Genomic DNA, 16,906 nt, shown 5'->3' with positions numbered 1-16,906 from the left:
GCAGGAGAACAGAGCAGAAGGAGGAAGGAGGACGGGGAGGCAAGGAGAGTCCGAGGTCCTCACTTAGGCTGGTTTACGCGAACACTCTCGAGAAGGAGACGATGATGATGATGATGATGATGATGTGAAGTTGAGAGATGTTGCCATAGTGTTTTGGGGGTCCGCCAGACCCAAAGGTTTGCCATCGTAACTTACGAATGTGCATTGGGGTTGTGAAATACCCCATCATGGGAACACTTTGACCCCTTAGTAATCGCGGAGTAGAAGGCATCCCCGGTCCTCACTTAGGTCCGTTTACGCGAACACTGCCGAGAAGGAGACGATGATGATGATGATGATGATGTGAAGTTGAGAGTTGTTTCCTCCGGCCGTTCGGGGTCCCTCCAGACCCCAGTGTTTGCCATTGTAACTTACGAATGTGCATTTGGGTTGCGAAATACCCCATCGCGATTCCTAAAGGGTCACACATTACCCACGGAACACAGAGCGCCCGAGGTCCCGACTTAGGCCTGTTTACGTGTAACTCGGGGCCCATCCGGCTAAGTGCTGGCCTGCGAGGTGTAGAAGAACGGAGCAGAAGGAGGAAAAAGGAGAGGGAGGCAGAGAGAGTCCGAGGTCCTCACTGAGGCTGGTTTACGCGAACACTGCCGAGAAGGAGACGATGATGATGATGATGATGATGAAGATGATGATATGAAGTTGAGAGTTGTTGCCGTGGCGCTTGGGGGTCCCTCCAGACCCCAGTGTTTCCCATCGTAACTTACGAACGTGCATTGGGGTTGCGAAATACCCCATCGCCATTACTAAGGGGTCACAGAGTACCCACAGAGTAGAGAGCTACCCCAGTCCTCACTTAGGCCGGTTTATGCGTAAACCGGGGCCCATCCGGCAAGGTGCTCGCCTTCGAGGAGCAGGAGAATGGAGCAGAAGGAGGAAGGAGGACCAGCAGGCATGGAAAGTCCGAGGTCCTCACTTAGGCCGGTTTACGCGTAACCCGGGGCCCGTAAGGCTAAGCCCTACCCTGCGAAGAGCAGGAGGTAGGAGGACTGGGATGCAGGAGGCGTCCCAGGTCCTCACTTAGGCTGGTTTATGCGAACACTGCCCTCTGCAAAGCTAAGCATCCCACAGCGAGGCGCAGGAGAACCAAGAGGAAGGAGGTAGGAGGACTAGGAGGCAGGGAGAGTCCCAGGTCCTCACCTAGGGCGGTTTACGCGACCACTGCCAAGAAGGAGATGATCATGATGATGATGATGATGATGATGATGGGAAGTTGAGAGTTGTTTCCTCTGGCAGTTCGGGGTCCCTCCAGACCCCAGTGTTTGTCATTGTAACTTACGAATGTGCATTGGGGTTGCGAAATACCCCATCACCATTACTAAGGGGTCACAGAGTACCCACGGAACACAGAGCGCCCGAGGTCCTCACTGAGGCCGGTTTACGCGAACACTCTCGAGAAGGAGACGACGATGATGATGATGATGAAGATGATGATGTGAAGTTGAGAGTTGTTGCCTTGGCGCTTGGGGGTCCCTCCAGACCCCAAGGTTTGCCATCGTAACTTACCCGATCGATGGAGGGTTACAGCCGATTAGGTGCCTTTGTCCGACGCTGTGACAAGACCCGCTATAGCTGGGGGTCCACCTGACCCCCATCCGCCCCCACCCCAAGCCGGGGCCCTGTTTCGCGACGAGACCTGGGTCTGCGCTGCCGGGGTCTGCGTGACCCCCCCTCCCTTTTGTTTTTTTTTTTTTGGTCCAGGCCGCACAAGGGTTAAGAACATTTATTGTGCAAAACATTTAAAAAAAATTTTTAAATCAGCTTTGAGCTTTTCAGTTCAGCTAAAATGTTTGCGGCTGGGTCTATGGACTGCAAGGACTGTCATAATGAATTAATTAAATATGCCATTAAATAATTAGTTAAATGTTGCAATAATTAATTAAAATAGGAAATAATCAATTAAATACATATTTATGACACATTTAATTAATTATTGACACATTTATTTATTTATTTCACATTTTAATTAATTATTGACCCTTACATTGGTTTATTTAATTAATTCATTTTGACAGACTTGACATCTTCAGCTCTGAATTAATTTTATCTGTCAGCCTCACCCATCAAACTCAAGGGGAGGGGTTAACGCTGATCAAGTCAAAAACGTTGCTTTGGAAGTAATTTCTCAACGCCAACAACCACCATGTGGAAACTAACGGAACTGTACTTTGAAAAACCCTTTTTGTATGTCACCAAATACAGTTTTAATATTTTTTTTTAGCCGAGAATGTAGAGGGTTTAATGTTCCGACATCTGGTCGGTTTGTCAAGATGGAGCCTCTTTGCAAAAGTGCTTCAGTGATTTCAGAGATGTCTGACAGAAACACTGTGTTTCCGTCACGTACTGTTAGGTTTAACTTTACCAGGCTTGTTAGACACCATGAAAAAAAAAATACAGACTTCATGACGTTTGACTGATATTTTTATTGTGAATATTAATCATAAGGGTACACCAATAAGTTGGCTCTTACTGAAAGGACACCTTCCTGCCATTCATGAGCAGTATTAGTTTTCTTCTAACATCCAGAAGTCTGCACAATGTGTTTCACAGTTTCTAACAAGCCTTTGACAGTTAAACATAACATGACTGAAACAGTAACATAAAAAAAAAAAAACCCTCACACAAATCATATGTTAACCTCATTTTTATTTTTAAACTGAAAATTCTAACAGACAGCTGGTGCTTAGAATACAGTTGAATAACTAACTGGCTTCCCAGTTAAACTGTGACTATCACCAGGTAACGTGGGCGTGTTTCTTGAATTAGCAGCAGGTGTTAAACAGCTGACATGTGAGCAGCATGTACGGAGCACTTTTGCAAACATGTTCTGTGTTGACAATTTAACCAGACAATATTAAAAGTGTTTCAGGGTGAGAGCTGAAGGGGACAAAAGTGCCAAAATGATTTAAATAAATATATCACTAAATAATTAATTAAATGTGTCAAATAATTAAAATGTGAAATAAATAACTAATTAATTAAATGTGTCATAAATATTTATTTAATTCATTACTTCCAATTTTAATTAATTATTGACACATTTAATTTTTTAATGATGTATTTAATTAATTGATCATATCAGTCCTGCCGTTCCATAGCTGGGTACCTCGTAACATAGATCGAGTAGCTTAATCATTTTTCTTAAAGCTGCTTTTCCTCTACTGTAAGAAACGGCACCATGTCCTTACACACGTATACGGTAATGGCATTTGTCATATGAACCCACGGCTGATTCGTTTTCCTATACGGAGTGCCTTTGAGAAGGGCTAGGAAAATATCAGTCTGCTGGGTGTGTAGGGCCACCTTTTTTCTTTCCATTTGACTGACTGTGCATTTGTGAAGGGTGCAGTTTTTTGGTTTCTCTCATATTCATAAAACAAATTACTTGTATTCCCTCTCTTTGGTATTACTGTCACCTGGCATTACTTGCAGGTGATATTTTTCTGCTGAACATTCGACTGCTTAAACCTAAACCAGGTCCATATGACAACAACGTTTAAGTGTTTACAATGATTTTTTTTTTACAGAACTTTTTATATTTTATGTTGTACATAGTTTCAAACAAATAATTCAAATAAAGTTCAGCTATGTACAATGATTATTATTTAAAGAACTTTGCGTTTTTTTCCCCTACTCTTGGCTCCAGCTGACCCTCATCCTCCTGCTCATCCTGATCCTGCATTTGGTGGCCCACTGCTGAACTGGGTCCTGGAGTGTCCTCCTGGATGAAGGCAATTAGGACTGGATGACTGGTAGAGGGACTCTGTGCCCTAGCATCACTGCACATTTACACAGCTTATGTTCAGTACTGTAATAAAATTCCTTACCAAACTAAATTGATTTTGCGTCCTGTAAAAGAATGAGCAGAACTAACTATTTTAACTCCAAGTGTATCTCAAAAATCAATAAATAGGTTATCCCCTATGAGTACCAATCGATACTTATTATGAAATGCTTAACTTCCAGTGAAACAAAGGCAATTTTTACTACAAATGAGAAATGAACATACCAATAAAGACTAAATGTTCATTTCTAAGCAAAGTGCCGTGTCCTCTGAAGCAGAATCCATGAATTCTGTAGAAAATTATGGATCTCGTCATACTGTCCTTGAGACAGCTGTTGACTGGCTCCCTCTGCTCCAGGCTTGGTAATAGGCCACTTCCTGGGTTGGATGTTCCTGACAATAACGCAGGAAGAAGAAACAAAACAAACTATCACTCCTTAATACTTGGAACATGTAAAACAAGAGAGAAAAGCTCTGTTTATACAAAAGTATCAGCAAAGGATCTGTAATCAGTGGTCATTTAAGCATGAGCTATCTGTGCCTCATCAGTCTTCCCACCTTTTGGCTATGTGCAAACTCAAAAGATAATTGTAAGTTTTAAAAAGAAATTTTAACCTATTATTTTTATTTATTAGGTACAAAAGCACAGAGAATGAGCATATATATGGTCATATGTTTGTTTGTGTGTGCGTGTCTCATGTTCATGATATCAGTGAAATTTAAGCCTGCCAACTTTTTTTCTGTGGTTACGTATTGCACCATCATATCAGGCATACTGTTGTATGATGTAGTGAGCAGTAGGCCTGATATGGTGTTCCCAACACTAAAAACCATTAGGACAAAAATGACTTTGAGCAAGATGCTGTTTAGTACTTACTGCATGGAAACAGTGGAAGGCACAGCAGAAGTAGGGCTGTGCGATATGACCAAAATCTCATATCCCGATATTAAGACATCTATCGTCCGATAACGATATAAATCACAAAAATGTAACATTTTCTGTAAATTCTGTGAATGTCGGGCAGCTCGACTTGCGTGAAGTGTTTCCAGCTGGGCGTCGCGTACCTGGAGTCGAGTGTTTTAACTGATGCATGAAACGATACATTTTTAGACATAGGTTGTAACGGCCGCCGTTTTCTTTGTGAGTATTTATTACACAGCGTGCTGCGGGGAAAAGCCTGTTCTAACGTTTGAGTCTAAGGTTTATTTTTTAGCACCTGACGGCTCTTTTTTGCTTCTCATCCGTAAATACTCTGCATCTTTCACGTGATTCAGTTTATTTTGAAAAGTCTCAACAGGATCTTGAGCTTTATTGTGAAAGGTTTACGTGGAAAATAAACAAGCGGACAAGAGGTGGTTTTATCGTCATTGTTGCTAACGACAACGCATAAAAACAAGCACTTGTCCGTCTGTAGTGTGGTTATATTAAGTATAAGAGAAAGAGAGATCTTTAAGAAATTAATATAGCCACTACAGTGACCATCAAAATAATGAAAAAATATTGCCGTAAACAGTTTATTTTGCGACACCACGAAACAAACGATAGCGTAAAATGAAACGATAGACGTTTTTATATCGTCATCCGATATATATCGTTATATCGAACAGCCCTAAGCAGAAGGCACCTCGGGTTTCCCCTCCACTTTCCACCCACTCCTCCATCTTACCTTCACCTACAATCAGCCACTTCTTCAAGTAGCGGTCACTGAATTGCTTCAGTCTGAGAAGAAGACGGGGCAAAAAAATGAAGACAGAGACAAAGAGAGAAATATAGGAATTAATTACTGGCAACAACATTTCAGCATTTATAAACATAGATAAATATGTTGTAATTAGATGAAGAAGAGTCCAAGTTAAACAATTTCAATTTTGATAATTAACAATTGAAGTTAAAAAAAAAAGAGCAAATATTTCCAACTAGTCGATACATACAAGTAATATGTGACAAATATTGTTATAGTTTGTTATAGTTAGCTATTTCTGAGTTATACAATTGATAATGTTGAGTCAGATTGATTCTCTTTAAATGGCATACTTGTCCATCCTGTGGTGATGCCCATTGTCTCCACAGACACCATCAATATGAAGGCCTAGACGGTGAAAGACCTGGGGATGAAAAAAGCCAGAAGAGCTGTTGAAGAGCCTTAAAATTGTCCTCCAGAATGAATCAGACTTTCTGGACTCAGCTGACCCCAGTCCTCTCTGTGAAGAGGTCTCATATATAGTCAGAAAGGCTCAGAGTGGTCCAAAGATGTAATATTTGAGAGCAACCCTCCATCTATTATAAATTGCGTCCAGAGAAACAGATCACATTTGCTGGATTTAGAGCGAATTTGTTTTATGAAAGTCACAATTGCAGGTTTCTGTATTTCTTGTCCCTCTATCTACAGTACACCGCTGGAAGACAAAAATATTTGCACTTTAGTGCACAATTAATGATAAGTCGTGTAACCATCATTACATTCACTCAGCTACTACACTCTATCCTCAGTTACATCTTGTAATTCTTGCATTGTTGCTGTTACATTTGCTCACAGTGAAAACACCCTCTGAGTTTAGGCCGCCATCATCATCATCATCGTTGTCGTAAACAGCAGCAGACAAGTGAGGTTAAAACAAAATCTCTGAAATATGACCAGCAGCAGCCAGAGGATTAATTTGACAGAATTAACAGTTTCTCCAGTTTAGGTTATCCTCAGGTCCTGTTTCATGCTCACTGCATTTCTGTTTATTTCACCTCCCTAATAAAACTCACTGGCATCTGAAAGCTGCCTGCATTTTGGGTCCTTCATTAAATTCCACATGGCTTGCCCTGTTAGCCATGACATTTACATTCTGATAACACTGCCATCACAAAAAATGTATCCCAGCAGCAATGTACTGGGAGCTCTCATGTAACTCACATCTCAATTATGCAACAAGTAAAAATCAAAAGGTGGTTGTGAGGATGTGCAGCAATCCAAAGACAGATAGAATAGGCACAGATTCCACAGGAACTAAAGAAAAACCAGCAAAAACAATGGAGATGCCAGATTGCGTGCATGCTGATGTGCAGTCTAATTTTCTGAGTTGGGTTAATAACTTACAACTAGAGTATCAAAAATTACAGATACCAGACATGCTGTTAGTATTGTAGTACGGGTCTCTAAAAGAGTAAGTGTAAATTGACAATCGCTGTTTTTTACATCAGTTCCTAGTATAATGGCCACTAGGAGAAAACACGTGTAACCCAAAAAGAGAAATCTCACTCAAGCGCCTATTGACAAATAAAATGATGAAGATTTTCACTTCATACAAGTCAGACTTCCAAATACCGATGCTCATGCAGATACAGACAAACTAAACCTTGGAGGTAAAAGAGGCTTCTAATTACAGACTCCAAGCTCAAGTGGTAATTCCAGCAGCATGAACAAAATATGTTCGAAATCAAAATTGGTTTAAAGCGAGAGAATATGTTTTCAGGGTTTTATTTTAGTTGCTGGGTGCCTGGGTCCAACTTACCTCTGAAAACCTTCCTAACATCCCACCTGGAGACGTGGCTAAGTGATGCACCGCAGTGCTTAAAATAAACAAAACACAATATAGGTGCAACACTATATGTGTCTTTATCTTGAATTTATCTTTCTTAAAGAACCAAGCTTTCAGGTAACCAATATCTGTTATTCCTTATGCACAGTTTTTGCATTTGATATACGAATTTTCTCACTTGCAGTTGTGTTAGGGTACGCATCTACAGCAAAAAATGTCATTTTCAAAAACAGGAGTTCAGAGAAAAGAAAATATGAGTTGAGGCTGAGCAACTAGTTTGATCAAATAGGCTTTTTTTCTAAGGGAGGAAGTAATAAGCCTCCTTCTGTAAATATGTTCTATGAAGTGTTTTTAAGTTTAATTCTCTGCATGCATGAATGGTCGCAAAAAAAACAACATTTGTTCTGAGATAGACTAAATTCTTCCTTGGTGACCACTGGCGATTCAAGTACAGGGAAACATTGAAACTAGATGATATATTAGATACAAATATAATCACCAAAAAGGAGATCTTTTGCAAACCAGCATTAATGCTGCTGAGAGATGGAGACGAGTGGGCAGAAATACACATCGTGATAACAACTGATGTGATGTCTAACCTACACGTCTGGCATCAACAAGACATTTTCGCCCCATGAACGGCTGTTTATTGGATATTTTCTCTTTTTCAGGCCATTCTCTGTAACCTTTAGAGAGGGCTATAGGGGAAAATCAGCTGATTCTGAAATGCTAAGAGCAAGTTTGTCTGGAAATGACACCCATGAGACATTCAAAGTCACTTAAGCCATCATCCTGATGCTAGATATGAACTTCTGAAGGTCAACTTTACAGCTTGACCAGTCCTTAAATGCACTGGGTTGCTGCCATGTGATTGACTGACTATATTTGTATTAACAAGCAGTTGAACTGGTATAGCTAATAAGTTTAAGTATACAATGCATTTTCATGAAAAGTTCTGATAAATTCTTTGTAACCCTCAAGAAAAAAAAGTCCTAACTCCAACTGTTTACAAGTTTTGTGGGGGGGTTCCTGGTTAATAAATAAATAAATAAATAAATTCAAGGTTCAAGGTTCAAGGTTCTTTATTTGTCACATGCATAGTTATACAAGTATAACACACAGTGAAATGTATCCTGACACGATCCTCGACATGTGCAAAAACATGGGGGGGGGGTAGAGGAATAACATTATAATATATATATATAGTATATACATTGGGTGAATGTGCAGTAGAAGCAGCAGCAGGTGAATTCTGTACATTAATATGAATAGACATCTGACTATTTTACAGAATGGACACTATAAACATATTTAAAGTTAAAGGAAGTTAAAGGAATTGAGTGTCTGGAGGAGAGTCTCAGTCAATTATAGATGATGTGAGATGGCGGGTGTGTGTGTGTGTGTGTGTGTGGGGGGGGGGGGGGGGGTTGGTTTAGGGTCCGGATGGCTTGAGGATAGAAGCTCTTCTTGAGTCTCTCTGTCCTTGCCCGGATGATGCGGAACCTTCTACCAGATTGTAGAAGTTGGAACAGTTTGTTGCCAGGATGGGACGGGTCCTTCAGTATCTGCGTTGCTCTAGTCCGGCATCTCCTGGTGTAGGTGTCCTGAAGCGGGGGGAGAGCAATCCTGCAGCAGCGTTCTGCTGTACGGATCACTCTCTGGAGAGCCTTTTGGTCCTTCACACAGCTGTTTCCGAACCACGCTGTCATGTTCTGTGTGAGGATGCTCTCCACAGCGCCTGTATAGAAGATCCTGAGGATCTTTGGAGAGACCCTGAACTTCCTTAGTTGTCGGAGGTGATACAGGCGCTGCCTAGCCTTCTTGGTTACTCATACCTGAACAAAGACGGTAAAGAAAATCACAGTAATAATAGCAGTGACGAAAATTTCTCTCTCTGGAAAGTGGTCCGTTTCCAGCAGGAAAGCGAGGAAGAAGGCAACGGCACCTCGCAGGCCACTGCAGGCAAATAGGAACTGATCCTCCTTGGTCAGCTTGACACTATGAAATTTGTTGGTCAGAAAGGTCAGACCAACAACAGCTGGAAAGAACAGTGTACAAGTGAGTCAGGTTTTGTATGTCAGTGATGTTGTAAAAAAGGATTAAATGCAATATGTCTAGTGTATTTAGATTGCAAGAAAAAAAAGTATTTTAATACTACTACTACTAATAATAATAACAATAATAATAACAACATTGTCTGTAAAACACTTTCAAACAAGGTGCTGAACAGTTATTTGAGATTAAAAAAAAGATAAATAAATAAATAAAAGCAATACAATTTAAAAACTAAACTAACAAGCACAGAATTAAGACACATAGGATAGGGTGAACAGTGGGTCTTTAATTTAGCTTTAAAAAATCTCGTAAGATTTCAGGGAAATAACAAACTTTCTCTTCAGAGCTGTTCTAGTTTTTGGTTAACAAGTATGTGAATACTTGTATGTATGTATGTATGTATGTATGTATGTATGTAATTGTATGTAAGTATGCATACAGAAAAATTCATGGAAAAATACAGGAGGACTGACCTATGACCCGTGCAACAACACACAGAATTACTGTGAGTGTGATGAAGGTCCAGTTCCAGACTTGAGGTCCGGCAACCGTGACCACTCCCACAAAAATAAAAATGAGGCTTTCATTAAACCTGCTCCACATATTCAAAAAATATTTTATAGTCATTTCGGACTCGCAGGAAATGTTAGCCTGGACAAAGTGTCTCATCACAAAACAGCATGCTATTAACCTGGAAAGAGAAATGGTAATAAATAGAATTTTTAAAAAATATATTATATAATAATATTATTATATATAGTAATATAATATACAGAATACAATTAATATGGGTTTTTTTTTCCATTTCACATCCAGTTGGCAACATTATAGACCACAATAAAGACAGGTAACACACAGCCATGGTATGTTAAAATTAGTACCAGTTTACTTGAGCTGGCAGCAACAGTGACCACTTTAAAAAAACAAAAAACACACAGCTCAGATACAGTTATTTGGTAAAATAAATAAAGATATATTACAATTCCTGTCTGGTAGCGACCTACTCTAATCTATTCATGCAATTTTTCTGTGTCAGAAAGGGCCAAAAACAACCTAAAAATATGCTCAATAAGCAACAGCAACTGGTCAGCATTCTTTCTCCTTTTCAGTACAGTGGTCCCTCGTTAATCCCGGGAGTTGTTCTAAAAATAACCCACAATAGGTGAAATCCGCAAACTAGCCAGGTTTATTTGTTTTACAATTATTATAGATGTTTTAAAGCTTTTAAAAACCTCGCAACACACATTATATACTTTTCTCAGACAGGCATTTTCACACTTTTCTCTCGTTTAAACACTCTCAAAGTTCAAACTTTTGTAGAAAAATAACTCCAGTATTATAGAATGAAACCAACTTCAGCATCACACTGCTGGCGAATTAAATAAATGTGACAAGCTGAATGCATTCTGTACTGTACAGGAGATACAACCAATCAGGATGAAGAACACATGTGCTGTAAAAAAAAAAAAAAAAAAAAAAAACCATGCAAATTTGCGCTAAACAAAATCCACAAAACTGCAAAGGTGAACCGCGTTATAGCAAGGGACCATTGCATTGACTTTTTCTTTCTAGGTTTTGCAGAATAATAAAAGGAATTCACATCAATAAAATTCCTCCTTTACAGACCAGTAATCCAGAAAACCAAATTCAGATTTTAAGGTGAGGGACAACACATAGCTGTGGGCAAGGGATTGTCCTTGAAGCTACATATCCATCATTCCTGACTAACTGCATCAGCACCTCTGTTAGGAACATCAATAATACCCGCAATCTTAAACAGCCTGAAAGTAAACAGAAAATGGATTGCTACATACTACAAGAGCTGATGAAATAGTGTCAGAAAATGCTATACATGCCACTAAATCCCGGCTTGGTTCAGGTGCCGTTAGATTAGATTAGTTTCGCAAACTACTGGGAATTTATAGAATATAATTTCCCTAAATGTATATGCAAAACATAATTGTCTTTTTTTCTTTTCTTTTTTTTACTGATTTAATTTTTCAAGTGGAGAAAATATGCCAATCCCATATTGTTCCACTTGATTATTCTATATTATCATTGTTTTTTATTTTATCTTATTTTAAGTTATTAAAAACTGGACAGGCAATTATACTTAAAGGGAGAAAGAGAAAGAAAGAAAGGGAGAGAGAAAACAGAGGGGAAGGGGGAACAGTAAAAGAAGATACAGCTGGCTGCCGGCAGAGCCGGCGGGCACGCCGGTGCAGCCCCCTCTGGCTTCTGCTCCGTGGCTACTGGGTGACCCCTCGTCTGGGGATCTCCTCAGCCCTTCCCAGGAGGGTGGCACGGATGCCCCTCCGGTGGTCCTCCTTGGGCTCTCGCACTCTGGGGCCTCTGGATGTCTGGAGCCTGGATCTCCTCCATACCTGCTTCATGCCCTGGGGGACGGGGCTATGGCCTTCCACACCCTCTAGCAGACCGTTACATGGGGAAACCTTTTGTATACAAGCGCGCTGATCCACACAGGTGTGCACACGGGTGCTCACTGTTCGTAGACATAAACTACACCTTTCTTAGCTGCTACTTCAAAGCACATTGTGCGCTGTCTGTCCTACGTGCTGCACAACAACATTCAATATTTAGTATTTACTGCCGTTCACACTTAGCTAGATTAACGTGATGGTGTTGTGTTTAGTATGTTGCTTTGTTTTTTTGTTTTTCTTGCTTGTTTTCTCTTCTTTTTCTCTCAACAGGTGATCCAGGAGATTTTTTTTTTCTCTTTGTCTTTGTAAGTGCCCTTTCTCGCTGTCCCTTTTCCCTTCTGTTTTTACTTTTCCTTCCTCTCTTTCTTTCTCCCTTTCCTATCCCCCAGTCATGTCGGTCCCATCTGTAACAACTGAAAATAAAATAAATAATAACAACAAAGTTTGATCAAATGGACCAATACGGCAATGCCATGATGATCCATTTGGCAAAATAAATCCATTTAGTATCCTTGTTGGTCTTCAGACAACAATTCTGACGGCTAAAGAACCAAATGGGACAGGCAAAGAAAAAGAAAAAAAGAAGATACAGAGAAAATCCGTTGGATCACCTGTTAAAAGAAGAAAAGAAAAAACAAACAACAAGAAAATAAGACAACATAGAGAGAACAACCTAGATACGTATAAGTAACAGTAAATACTAAATATTGAGTGTTATTGAGCAGCACGCAGGACCGACAGTGCACAATATGCTTTAAGGTAGCAGCCAAGGTAGATATAGTTTGTGTAAGCGAGGACCCGTGTGTACATCTGTGTGTGTGAGCACGCTTAAGTTCAAAAGGTTTCTCCATGTAACGATCTGCTAAAGGGTGTGGGGAGCCATAGCCCTCCCCCCCAGAGTATGAAGCAGGCGCGGAGGAGTTAGTTAATCATTTACAAATCAATATTGTCCGTATGGACAGTAATTTTAAAAAGTGCACATGTAAAACACATGTTTTAAGCAATGCGGTTGAAAAATTGGGGTGCACCTAAGTTTTGTGCTGGTGCACCAAAGAAAAAAATGTTAGACGCACCAGTGCAACCTAGGCCTGATATATATACATATACACAATCACACACACAGAGAAGAAAAGAATATAGCGCAATATATAGCGTTACCACACATGCTTCAAATTATACTGCAATATGGATTTTAGTCCATATCGCCCAGCCCTACTCTGTATGTAGAACACAATCTGAAAATGTGTTATTTCTTTGGTGTTTCTGTGGGCTGTTATATAGCTGACTTGAACAAACTTACGCAATGATGCCAGAGAGGTTGAACATCTCAGCTGACAGGTAGGCCATGTTGCAATACAAAAAAACCACAAGAGGCTCAACGATGCCCGTATTGGAGGTGAAGCGTGTGGTGTAGGCAGTGAGGATGCCGTAGAAAGATCCCACTAGGATGCCACCCAGTCCAGCTAAACTGAAAGCAATGATTCCTAGGAATATCTTCAGAAATGTCACTGAGGCAGTAACATAAAATTCCTGATAAAGACGATACAATACCTATGAGAGGGAAAATGAAAGAGGGAAGAAAAACTGAATAACAAAAAAAGATATGAACTAATGAATATTAGTGAAATTTCAGATTTTGTACTGGGAGTATTTTAAATTAAGCCCAGCCCTCCCAGACACCCCCAGTGTGGGCATTTTACTTCATGGGTTGAAGACTCATGTAAGAACGGCACTGATTTTGCACCTGAATGCAGTTCTACAGGGTAAGTCGAATTAAGTCAAACTTACTAAGATAGTTAGAAACTGGTGCTTGTATAATTTGGGTCAATAACGTAACACAGGTATTTCCTGAAAAAGCTGAACTCGTGGTGACAGGTCACATGGAGCTTTCACATAAAATCACACTCACCTAATTTCATCAGAGAAGCAAGCAGGATCCACAATGCAACTTCAAATGAAACCTGAACTTTTCCGTAGTCGAGATAAAGAAGTGGGAAAACCTTTCCGGTGCCGTTACTGCCGATGTTAGTTGCATTGTTGGAATGCGAATGTGCGGTTGGTGGAGAAGGCTGCTTGGAGCTGGCAACATCGTGGGTAAGGCCCAAAACCATCAGCAGGAACATTGCCAACCTGTTGTGCATCTTGAGCAAGATGGATTAAAGAATGTACATTATAACCAACAAAATCAAGAGCATAGATAAAACCAAAATCAGAGACGGCTGTTTTCGCCACTAGCTTGATAGTTTTTGTTTTTTTCACCTGTCCCGTTTGGCTCTTTTGCCATCAGAATTATTGTCTAAAGGCAAAGAAGCAAATAAAGATGCCCAACGGATTTACTTTACCAAATGGACCAACCTAGCCTCGCCGTATTGGTCTATTTGATTCGCCTTTTGTTGTTCATTTTATTTTAACCTGCTAAATACGGGAAAGGGGAGAAAGAATTAATTAAAGAAAGAAATCACTATTATTACCATAATTTGACCCAAATCATGAATCATCCCAATTTATTCCACAATTTAATCGGTGACTTTCCTTAAGCAATGTCACTCCACTCATTTTATCATTATGAGCTCAGTAGTGGCCAGCTAATGAGCCCCATATTCAACTATTCCATAAACACTGCGTCTCTTATTTGCTTTCTCATGTTACTTGTCCGTCTCTGCTGAATCCTCTAAAAACACTCTTAAATAGTTTGCACGGGGTAAATGAGTACAAAAAGCACAAACACTGGACAAAAAAAAGGAACTACAGTGGAAAAAATTTAGAAGTATACGTATACATTTACATGAGCAAATATACATTTGAATACTTTCCATTACCTTCCTCTGGACGCAAAAAGCGAAACCTAAACTAGTTTGATGATACATGTACAGGTCTATAGAACTTCTGTTTCACCCTCACTAGTCACACAAACACAGGGATTATTTGGCTGGTGAGGGGATTTTGGCACATAATTTTATGTAAATTCTCTCAACTTTGTTCAGTATTTACACAGTATAAGACACTGTATAAGCGGCAATGTATAAGCCACATATTGCTGAAAATCTTTGATGAAAGATTTTTGGCAATATGTGTTTAAAATGTTATATTAAACAGAGCAGTATCAGATGCAGTCATTTTCATTAAAAACAAAAACAGTTTATTTTTTAACCTTCCCATCTTACACTGTAAACGCCCCATACTTTTTGAGCTGTGAGTCATATTAACCATGCCTTTTCACATTATAAATATACATTAGATTGATGCTGCATTGTATATTTTACACTTTTCAGTTGTATTCGTACATGAATTATAAAAATGTGATCAGGCCTCTTCTCCCTTTTCTACTTGTAAGAAAAAATGAACACCAGAAAACACTGCAGGGCAAGGGCCTCTTATAATTATAATGCTAAGGTAAGTTTATTTTCAGTGAGTAATTTTAAAAATGCTTCTTTTTATGCATTTCAAAGAAAAATGGGATAGTTGGGTAGATGAACAAAGTAGACTGGTGTATTGGGAGGCATGCAAGTCAGAAAGTAGCAGTAAAGTAAGTAAAATCTATCTATATAGCACTTTTTAAGACATGAAACTACACTGAAAAAAAGGAATTGGCCAGCTCTTGGATTTATGTAAGCATCTTGTGTGTATTTAACACAATTGTCTCATGCTTTTAAGTTAAGTGTAACTATATAGTGTAGAAACTACATGTTATGCAGAGCGGGTAGATGAAATTGCTCATATCATGTTCGAGTGAAGTAAGTCAATAATATAGCAATGTTAAATCTCACGACACTGCACGGGATTTCAGTCTCGAACAGCCGCCTCTACTTTTTCCAGTATACCGAAAATAGTAAATTGGGTGGTTGTTATATTTAAAAAAAGTCTACCTTGTAATTTGAACACAAACATTTCATGTTTCTATCTTGATTTCATTAAATCATGTAGGATCTGTATGAAATTCAACAACTTAATTTGTTCTTGTTGAGATGACATGATACAATCTAGTAAGAGTGGTTAGTTGCTGGAGTCATGAAATTCACAACCTGTGAATGAGTGCAAATGGTTGTTTGTCTATGTGATAGACTGGTGAGCTGTCCAGGGTGTACCCTGCCTCTTATCCTATCACTTCTGAGTTATGGCCCAGCCCCCCGCAACCTGGATAAAGATAGGAGGATGGTAGTTGCTCAATAGATTGATTCAATTCGTCTGTTAACCAGACTGTAAACTTTGTTGAACATTATGATATGAAGACAACATGTAGTATTTAAGTGAGCAAGTGGTACTGGGCTAAAAGTTATTGAATAGTGTTGAAATAAAATGACAAAGAGCTCACCTTACTTCATCTAAACATGTGTCAATTTTGTTTTATCAATATAAAATGCACAGATTTATTGAATATGCATAAGTTGTGTTTATTTAACTCAGTTGTTTAAGTTTCTGCCAAAGCAAAACAGTTGTGTGCAACCAATGTCCACTATTGAATTAAGTAAATCCAACATGGCCTTTTTTCAGTGTATTACAAAGGGCTTTACAGGTTATTTAAAAATACAAAGGAAAAGAATAATAGTGAGTTTTATCTGAGGCTGGACACAAAGGAAGAAGAAATTGACTTTTTGACTGGCTAGGCAGAAAGATGAAGTTGAAAAGGACATGTTTGATTCCTCTCGCCAGTGCTTTCTCATAATACTTTATATTCTCACCGGCACGTGATCCCAAATCCTGCTAGTGGCTAGAAGTGTTTTTTAATAGAAAGATAGATGATACAATGATACAATCATGATAAACACGCCTTTTTTAGTCTTTTGCATACTTCATGTTAACATGCTGACATTTATTGTAATTATCATTTTCATAAAATATAACTAGCACATTACACATAGCTGGAGAGTAAACAGTTTCAGTGCGCTAATGTGTGTGTCTGTGAATACAGCAAATCCACACTCGTGCTGTCAGAGCAGAGCATCTTTTATTCATCAGAATCATATCAAAGCACCTCATGCAGATGATTTCATGATATCTCATTCTGGGTTGTAAAATTCACCTGTCCAGGTGTTAAACTGAA

At 39.3% G+C, this 16,906-nt stretch overlaps 1 protein-coding gene across 3 annotated transcripts; it reads right to left on the bottom strand.

Annotated features, from left to right (window-relative positions):
- Window positions 1–3,070: 3,070 nt before the first annotated feature.
- Window positions 3,071–11,648, bottom strand: LOC112845021 (Na(+)/H(+) exchanger beta-like). Of its 3 annotated transcripts, none has more exons than XM_025904546.1 (6): window positions 9,898–11,648; window positions 9,205–9,407; window positions 5,877–5,947; window positions 5,509–5,561; window positions 4,067–4,234; window positions 3,071–3,836 (listed from the first exon to the last, which is right to left on the bottom strand). In XM_025904546.1, the coding sequence occupies exons 1-6, from the start codon at window positions 10,091–10,093 to the stop codon at window positions 3,793–3,795; spliced, it is 735 nt and encodes a 244-aa protein (XP_025760331.1). In that variant the 5' UTR covers window positions 10,094–11,648; the 3' UTR covers window positions 3,071–3,792. The 3 variants fall into 3 exon arrangements, with proteins under 3 accessions (XP_025760331.1, XP_025760330.1, XP_025760332.1); XM_025904545.1 differs by having other exon boundaries at window positions 3,071–3,778; XM_025904547.1 differs by lacking the exons at window positions 9,205–9,407; window positions 9,898–11,648 and adding an exon at window positions 7,343–8,398 and having other exon boundaries at window positions 3,071–3,778.
- Between the last annotated feature and the right edge of the window lie 5,258 nt (window positions 11,649–16,906).

This window comes from Oreochromis niloticus, unplaced genomic scaffold, assembly GCF_001858045.2.
Source record: "Oreochromis niloticus isolate F11D_XX unplaced genomic scaffold, O_niloticus_UMD_NMBU tig00002428_pilon, whole genome shotgun sequence".
Classification (NCBI taxonomy): domain Eukaryota; kingdom Metazoa; phylum Chordata; class Actinopteri; order Cichliformes; family Cichlidae; genus Oreochromis; species Oreochromis niloticus.
Note: the sequence above shows the minus strand (reverse complement) of the source record. Positions and strands in the feature narration are given on the sequence as shown.

Excerpts from the sequence above, each read along its gene's own strand:
- LOC112845021 (XM_025904545.1), bottom strand. The coding sequence starts at position 10,093 with ATGAGACACTTTGTCCAGGCTAACATTTCCTGCGAGTCCGAAATGACT. Across the intron at positions 4,235-5,508 it reads GTGGCTGATTGTAGGTGAAG|GAACATCCAACCCAGGAAGT; the intron begins GTAAGATGGAGG and ends CGTTATTGTCAG. Across the intron at positions 3,779-4,066 it reads TGAACATTTAGTCTTTATTG|GAGGACACTCCAGGACCCAG; the intron begins GTATGTTCATTT and ends GCCTTCATCCAG.